The sequence below is a fragment of the Artemia sp. Qi Xiang Cuo genome, chromosome 10 (genome assembly GCF_049724085.1).
Source record: "Artemia sp. Qi Xiang Cuo chromosome 10, ASM4972408v1, whole genome shotgun sequence".
Lineage (NCBI taxonomy): Eukaryota > Metazoa > Arthropoda > Branchiopoda > Anostraca > Artemiidae > Artemia > Artemia sp. Qi Xiang Cuo.
Window position 1 is genome coordinate 52,821,372 of NC_142803.1, and position 8,056 is coordinate 52,829,427.

Sequence of the window (8,056 nt, forward strand, 5' to 3'; positions counted from 1 at the left end):
TAACTAAATAAAAATATTTAGTTAATTAAAGTTAAATCATACGAGATTTAATTAGTAATTTGTGTTTATATTAACCCCTTTGTAGGATTTTTTTTTACCTATAATATCTAAGAATTTTTTTAATTGTCCAATGCAATTATCAATAATCTTGCTTTATTATATTTTTTATTTAAATTAAAAAGATGAAATAAACGTTCAACAACAGCTAAATTAAAGGTTGTTGGTATTTTACACGCTTTACCGTAGAATTAAATTTATTGTTTTATGCTGTTGTAGTCTATCTTCTATATATAGGTGTATTTTGCAACATAGCCTGCAGTACGAAACTGAACTTCTTTTAAAGGTGATTACTACCTTTAATGAAGTTAAGTATAAAGAGCGGTTTATTGATAAATACTTGAATTTGTATATTATGAATGCACAAAGAATAAATTTCAACTGCTTTGTGGCCTGGTGACCAGGTGACTAGGCCACCAAGCAGCATGTTAAGAAGAACTGGATAAGCTTAACCCTCTATGGTTAGTTTATTCAGGAGTTCAGCATTGAAGCTGCTGCTAATACTACTAACAACTTGCTGCAGCACCAAGACGCCTGAGGCCAACACAGCTAAAAAAGGAAGGTAACTTTTAAGACTTTTCAGAAATTTGGAAGAGCTCAAACTCTGCTTCAAATAACAAGTTAATATTTGGCCAGATTTACGAATTGATTCAGATGAAATATATGAGTAATCTAGCAATAACCTCACTCAAGCAGTTCCATTGCTGTCCAAAGAATAACGTCGATCGTTCGTAATTGATTTTAAAGTTACACTTAATGATCAAAGTTGCCTCTTTGTACCTCTCTTTGAACCCCCTTTGTAACAAAGTTACCCCTCTCTTAAAGTACCAAGAACATCAACGTACCTTTTTTTGGCCCTTGAACCTATCTTAGGTTTAGAAATATCTGAAAATCGTGATTTGCACGCTTCTCCTCCTTCTCAAACTGTTCAAAGCATCCCTCTTTACACCCTTCCAAGAAGTTCCAATTTCCCTTAAATATTTTCTTGCGGTATCCTCTTGATCCAATCAGGGACGACCAGCTTTTCGTTTTGTGCTTGACGTTTGGTCGATAAGGCCGATCTTTGGCCAATATTAAATTTATTTTTAGTTAAGCTTTCGATCTTAAACAAGCCAGCTTAAGAATACTCAAAATTAGACGTAAATTAGGATAGATACATTGCTCAAGATATGAAGTAACATTTGCCCAAATTGAACAAATAAGTTAGCTTTTAGTTTGAAACACGCTAAGTATTCTCAGCCTATAAGCATTAGCATTTGGTTTTAGATGGCGCTAATACAAGCTAATATAAATAGCAAATCAAGAAATAGAAGCTATTCAATACGATCCAGTTATTGAGAGGAAAAGGACCAACACTTGACACCCTTACTGGAGGCAGGGGGAAAATGCTGGTGAAATTGAGTGAAGTTAAATAATTTGGGAAAATTCCCTTCCTAATGTCTGATATGAAAGCCTCAAATTCCTTCGTACCAGAGAATACAAAATCTCAGAGATGAATGTTTTCTACTGCAAATGACTTTTGTACATTAATATCTATTCCCCATATGTTCGAGGGGAAAGTATTCATATACATATATAGTGAATAATTTTTTTTTTTTAGTTTTGATGGAGTAAATTGTGCAGCAGCGAAATGGTGACTAAAATACTTCCAAATGTTAAAAGAATTTTGAGTAATAAACTTAGCAATTTTATTGCTTAAAAAATTGGTGTAAGTTAGGAGTGCGGTTTATCTTGTCAGGGTTGTTGGTGAACAGTTGACCGAGAAGCACCTGACACCTGTACAAACCATTTGCACAATGGAATTTAAGGTCCAGTTTTCTAAGGTAAAAACATATTGCTGCTCTTGTGCATATTGAGCTTGGGACAGTTCTATAGCTTTATACAGGACTTTGGTACAGGTCTACAGCGTATATAGTCTTAGATACAATCTTCGGGTACTTATCTAATTACTAAAGTCATATTTCTATTTGGGGTTTTTCAGACATAAAAGAAAGCTTTTATATGTTTTTACCACCTTGATTTTTGCCAATTTATGCAAAAAGTAAATAAATGAAGCAGAAAACCTCTGCTCTAAGGTCAACTGACCTGTGATATTGGCTTTAATAGGGAACAAAGGAAAAGAAACTTTAGTTATAAGCATTTAATTCTAGGTGGTGTTGGCATAGCTGCTGTGCAGCTTGCAGGGACTGTGAAAAATGTCAACATTGCTGGACTGGCTTCTATTCACAAACATGGTTTCTTGAAAGAGATGGGAGTAAGCCAATGCGTCGGCGCTTCAGAAGACTTTAATGAAACGGTTAGTACCTTAAATGCCTTAGAGCCAACTGGTTTTGACCTGATTCTGGATACTTATGGTGGAGAAGCATCTTCACTGCTTCAGAGACTGTTGAAACCACTTGGAAGGAGAATCATAATAGGTAAATGTGGGAGAAATCTCTTATTCCTATTTATAGGGTTACGTATGATTTAATTTTTGTATAATTTACGTATAATTTTGGTTACGTATGTTACGTATGGTTATGTATAATTTTGGTAACACCTGAATCAGAAAAATCTGTCACCGGAAAATGTGTCAAAAATATTGATTACCAGAAAACAACTATCCACACAAACTGAATATGGGCAAAATTTCATAAACGTCACAATCAACTATCTTAGCATGCACGTCTCCTAATTTCAAATTTTCAAAATTCAGTGAAAATAAAGAATAAAAATCAAATCCCAGCACGGCCGAATTCCAAGCACAGGAGTAACGTTCTCAGGCTGTGATTTCACCACGTTTCCTAAAACCATATTTTGAACATTTTAGTAGTAAGTCAACATTAGTAGAGTTTGGAACTCTCTCGAGAGTCAACATTAATAGTAACAACAAAGTAGATAGTATGTTAAGCAGTTCCTGCCGTTTTTATAGTTTGGCTTAGGACAACATAGTTAAAATTTAAAAACTTATATTGTGAGGTAACATAGATGGAAGAGAGGTTGTTAAAATTTAGTGCCTCCCTTCACCAAATATATTTAGTTTTTTAAATTCTGCTCTCTCTTGAGGCTTAAAAAATTTGGAATATTGGCAATAAATTCACAATTTTTTATCGGTTAATAAATATTTAATTAAATCGACTTAATTTTCTTAGCAAAAAAAACATTATTTTCGCTTATCAGATAAAAATAGTATTTTAAAATTTAAAACGTCCAAAGTGGGTTTAAAATTATTTTAGGTATTGATGAATCAAACTGTGGTGTAATGAGTTAAATCAATTAGAATTATACCAATTTCAATTAGAATTGAAAATTACAGGATTTAAACTGGACAAAGAATTAAAACTGGAGATCTAGTGGAATTATAGGATTTAGAAGATTTTATTGGATATAGTACTAACCTATACTAGTACTAGTACTGACCATTCACTGCAGCACCAAGTACCCTGAGCTCACCACAGTTGTGCTTGCACCTCCTCCATCACAATGTAATTAAAACTTTCCTCTTTACACTCTTCGGAGAATTCTTAATTTCCTGTAAACTCCTTCTTACAATCTCTTCCTAACCCATTCGGGACAACCTGCTTCGTTTTGACTCAAGTTGATAGAAGATCATCGCTAATTACAGTACTAAGCTGCTGAGAAAATGGCATAAAAGGCTAAAGTAGAGAGGGCCAAATAAATCCTTTGACTTTCTATTTTTGCTTCATGAAATATTAAAAAAAAGTCTTTTTGAGAAGAAATTTTTCCGTCGAAAACAAAGTTACCACTTTTCTTAGACCTTACTGCTATGTTTTGACTTCTGGGTCACCCAGAGCACTAGAAAGAAACATTTAATCTGTATTATCTTAGAGATTTATTGGGTTGCATTTGCATTATGTCAGGGTTGTCAAATGCAAAATTACTATAGAGATGTATTAATCATGTGAGAAGAAATAAACATATTCTTTGACACTTTTGGGCTTGGTTGCATAAGAAAAGATTCCAGAAACCTCCCTTTAATACTTCAAAAAATACAGGTTGTTGATAAGCTTGTTGAAACAAAGATGACATCACAAAGAAAACTGAGGTTTTATAAAGCAGTCAGTGGCGTCAGTTGGGGTGGTAGGGTATAATTTCTTCTTCCTCCCTCTTTTTAGATTTTGAAAAATTCTTTTTTCGCTATTTTCATTCAGAAATGGCTTTTTTGGTACATTCTTTAAAAAAAAGAATCCACCTCAGTTTCCAAAAAGAAATACTTGTACATCGTTCATCCGATAGCAAAAAATCTTTACGAAGCTGCTGAGCAAAATCTTGCAAAGGTTTTACGGTTAAAAACTACATGTCAGGGTTGTCACATATAAAATTATTATAAAGAAATTAATTACATGACAAGAAGGAAAATAAACTTCGACACTTTTGAGCTTGGTTGTATAAGAAAAGAACCCAGAAAGCTCCCATTAACACTTTAATATAACATTTAATATTAAAAATACATTAAGTAAGTCATGTAAGTTTCTTTTAACTGTATAGTCTAGCAGGGTCTTAAAAATTGTGTTTTTTGTAAAATGGAACAGCGCTCGGCAATTCTGTTGGCAGAGATATAATGCGGTAGAAACTGCATATACTGACTCAAATCACCTTTGAAGGCTATTGCAACGTTTATTGCAGTTGCCGTTCACATTACTTGCCATTTCTTGTCTTATAAAGTAGCGAAATCTTTGAAAATTTTCTTTATTTCCTTAGACCAGCTACCCCATACATTTGATGATTATCTGAAATACTTGAGTAGCGGTGTATTTATGCGTCATCTTGTGTGACAGAACGGTTACAATAAAATCAAAAGAATCTAGTGGATTTTAAAAACGGTTTAGCCTGTTTTCACTCTGAATAACAGTAAGTGGGTAGGTGGGATAGGAGTTAAAATAAAGTTTTTCATTGCGAATGCTACCATTTTAAACGTTTCTTTTAATAGCTCATTTACTAGTTAATTTTAATTCTAAACCTTGCTAATTCTAGAAACTGTAACGATTTTTATTTAGTCTTAATAACCATTAGCATTTATTGTTCATTTTTATTTTGAATAGAAAATAATTACTTTTTCCTTTTATATCAAGGATCAGTGCAGGCTGTAAAATCTGTTCGACTAATCCCATCTCTAGATATTCTTAATTTTACTTAAATCCATCACCCAATTCTGGGGGGCGGAGATTCAAACGTGTATCTAAGAAAATAACACTGAAGACTTTTTTCTCTTAGAATTTACTAACCTCTTTTGAAATAGTAATATTCAAGTTTTCTTTGAACGATTTTGAAGGACCTTTTATTTTTCAGGGGCAAGCTCATTCATTAGTAACAATTCTATAGCCAACGAGGCTATAACCAAAACATCTGGGAGCACGCAAATTATTCAACTAATTATGGACAACACTGGCGTTCACGGCTTCAATCTGACAACCTTGCTGAATAAATCTCCAAGTGAATACAAAAAAGCAATAGATTATCTCTTTAGCTTATACAAACAGCAAAAGATAGTGCCAATAGTTGACAGTGTTTTTACATTTAATGAAGTTGCAGAAGCACAAAAACGTTTAACGGACCGCCAAAATATTGGCAAAATAATTTTGGTACCCAATAAAATTACAACTTGCTGAAATAACTTAGATTTAAATATATCAGGAAATATGTCAACCTAAAATGCAAATTATCTTAAGAATTAGCATAGAGAATTTTCTAGTCCAAAATACTTGGATTTTCGTAAATTTGGAAGAATTTCCTAGAACCGAGTTGCAAATAATACAAGAAAAAAAATTAAGTACTCGTCAAAACTTTCTCCACTAAGGAAAAGCCACAAACAAATTTCACTCTCCGGAGTCTTAGAAACATTCATAAATACTTTACTTTTTCAGCCCCCCTCCCCCCCCCCCCCAAAAAAAAAAAATCTCACATTGAATTGGCGTAGGGAATGGAGGATGAGCCCGAAATTGTGGTTGGGGAATAAAGCATATACGGTAAGCCCCCAATTTTTGAAAAACGAGTCCTTGAGCCTTTGCTTTTTTCTTACCTTATGGAAAATATCACCGGGTGTATATGTAAAAAAAAAAACTCCAGACTCAGATAGAACAAAATTGAAATATACAGTGAAAACTATGAGAGACACCACTAGGCTTTCAACGACCTATAAGTTGCCTGTGAGGAAAGATCACTCATCAAAATTTCCATACGAGCTTTGAAACTTATAGTAAGGGCTTTCATTCGAGCCTAGTGGTGTCCCTCATAGTTTTCACTGTATATTTCAATTTTATTCTATCTGAGTCTGGAGTTTTTTTTTCATATACACCCGGTGATATTTTCCATCAGGTAAGAAAAAAAGCAAAGGCTCAAGGCCTCGTTTTTCAAAAATTCGGGGCTTACCGTATATGCTTTATTCCCCAACCGCAAGAAAGCTCAAACTACTTAATCTGTGTAAATTAAATTGTACTTAAGCTGTGTTTTCGTGTAAATTAATATAGCAACAGAATTGACTTTTTTCTGACTTCAAATATCCAAAAGTATTACGTGTAACCCATCGAAAGTAACGAGCCTGAGAAGAGGAACGTTCATGGATGCCTGTTGTTCGTTTGTATTAGATAATTTCGGAGACCACACTGCCTTTCCATGACGATAAACAATAGTTCAAATAGGAATAAAATCCTTTTAATATACAGTGTTTCACTGTCTATTAAGTAGTTTTACTACTGTATATAAGTAGTTTTACTACTGATGACGGGGACTATATATATATTTAAAAATTTGAATAGAATCAAATTTGCTTTTTTTTCCGAATAAAAGGTTTTCTATCCTTTATTGTAGCTCTTTTTGCTAGCTCAGCTGCATTGATAAAAGCCATATCATTATTTGGGCCGTAAAAACTAATATAATAATTTTACAAGCTAATAAAATATATAAATAAAATAAATGCTAAAATAAAAATAAATGAAAGCAAACAATTACAACTATCATGGTTTTATTAAACGATAGTATATTTGACGTTTGAATGGTTATAGTTTGGCACTCACTGCTAACAAAAACTACATAACTGCATATGGGTGTTTTTTTACAGCTTAAAATTGAAATATAACTGGGTGGTATAAAAGGGGCGGGTGGGACAAGAGGACTTCAAATCTTATGTATACTTTGTTTACAAAAGTTTTGAACTTTACAAAACTTTGTACAAAACTTCTCTGTTGGTACAAAAATAACACCATAGAGGGTAGCATAACTATCACAAGAGTGACTGTTTTAGCGACCATATAGTAACCGTTTTTAATTTAGCAACCATTATTTAGTGTTGAAATAAAAAAAAAAGTTAAAGTAAAGATAAGAATTAATAAAATAAGTACAAAAAAATTAATATAATAATTTTACAAGCTAATAAAATATATAAATAAAATGAGTGCTAAAATAAAAATAAATGAAAGCAAACAATTACAACTATCAGGTAAATTAAACGATAGTATATGTGGTGGTAACGATGACTGTGGTGGTAAGGTAGATGTCTTAGTTAAGGTTTGAGTTTGGTGGCCCTGCGTTGCACTCTCTCAACCCTCTCTCTATCTCTCTTATTAAGGGGATACCAAATACTCAAGCTTGGTAATACTCTCTTACAATGCTTGGTAAGAGATCAGTTATATTGTTACAGCCCATACATACAATAAAAGAATGATTTATTTGTTTTCAGGACCTAACTTTTCAAAAATGATTATTTTTCTCATCGTGGAAGATGGGCTTAAAGTGATTGTGGTGGTAAATTTTGTGTTCAAATTTTATTAATAAATGAATATTTTTTTAAACATTGACCTGAGAATTTTTGGGAGATAGATGGGGGGCGCTTATCAAGATTTTGTCCCGGGCGCAAAAGAGGCCAGAACTGCTACCGGTGGCCCATGGACTTACGGCTGTAAATTCAAGCTGCTCTGTAACGAAAAAGTTTTTTGTCCATTTCCGGGCACCCGTAAAAGGTTGGCGACTCTTCGAAACATCCAATGCTTTATTGCTTACTACT

The 8,056-nt window shown here is 33.2% G+C and overlaps 1 protein-coding gene across 1 annotated transcript; it reads left to right on the forward strand.

Moving 5' to 3' along the window:
- Window positions 1–260: 260 nt before the first annotated feature.
- LOC148947880 (NADPH-dependent quinone oxidoreductase VAT1-like) lies at window positions 261–6,019 on the forward strand. The gene is made up of 2 exons (XM_089095126.1): window positions 261–2,474; window positions 5,347–6,019. The coding sequence occupies exons 1-2, from the start codon at window positions 2,306–2,308 to the stop codon at window positions 5,664–5,666; spliced, it is 489 nt and encodes a 162-aa protein (XP_088951252.1). The 5' UTR covers window positions 261–2,305; the 3' UTR covers window positions 5,667–6,019.
- The last annotated feature ends 2,037 nt before the right edge of the window (window positions 6,020–8,056 follow it).

Excerpts from the sequence above, each read along its gene's own strand:
- LOC148947880 (XM_089095126.1), top strand. The coding sequence starts at position 2,306 with ATGGGAGTAAGCCAATGCGTCGGCGCTTCAGAAGACTTTAATGAAACG. Across the intron at positions 2,475-5,346 it reads TGGAAGGAGAATCATAATAG|GGGCAAGCTCATTCATTAGT; the intron begins GTAAATGTGGGA and ends TTTATTTTTCAG.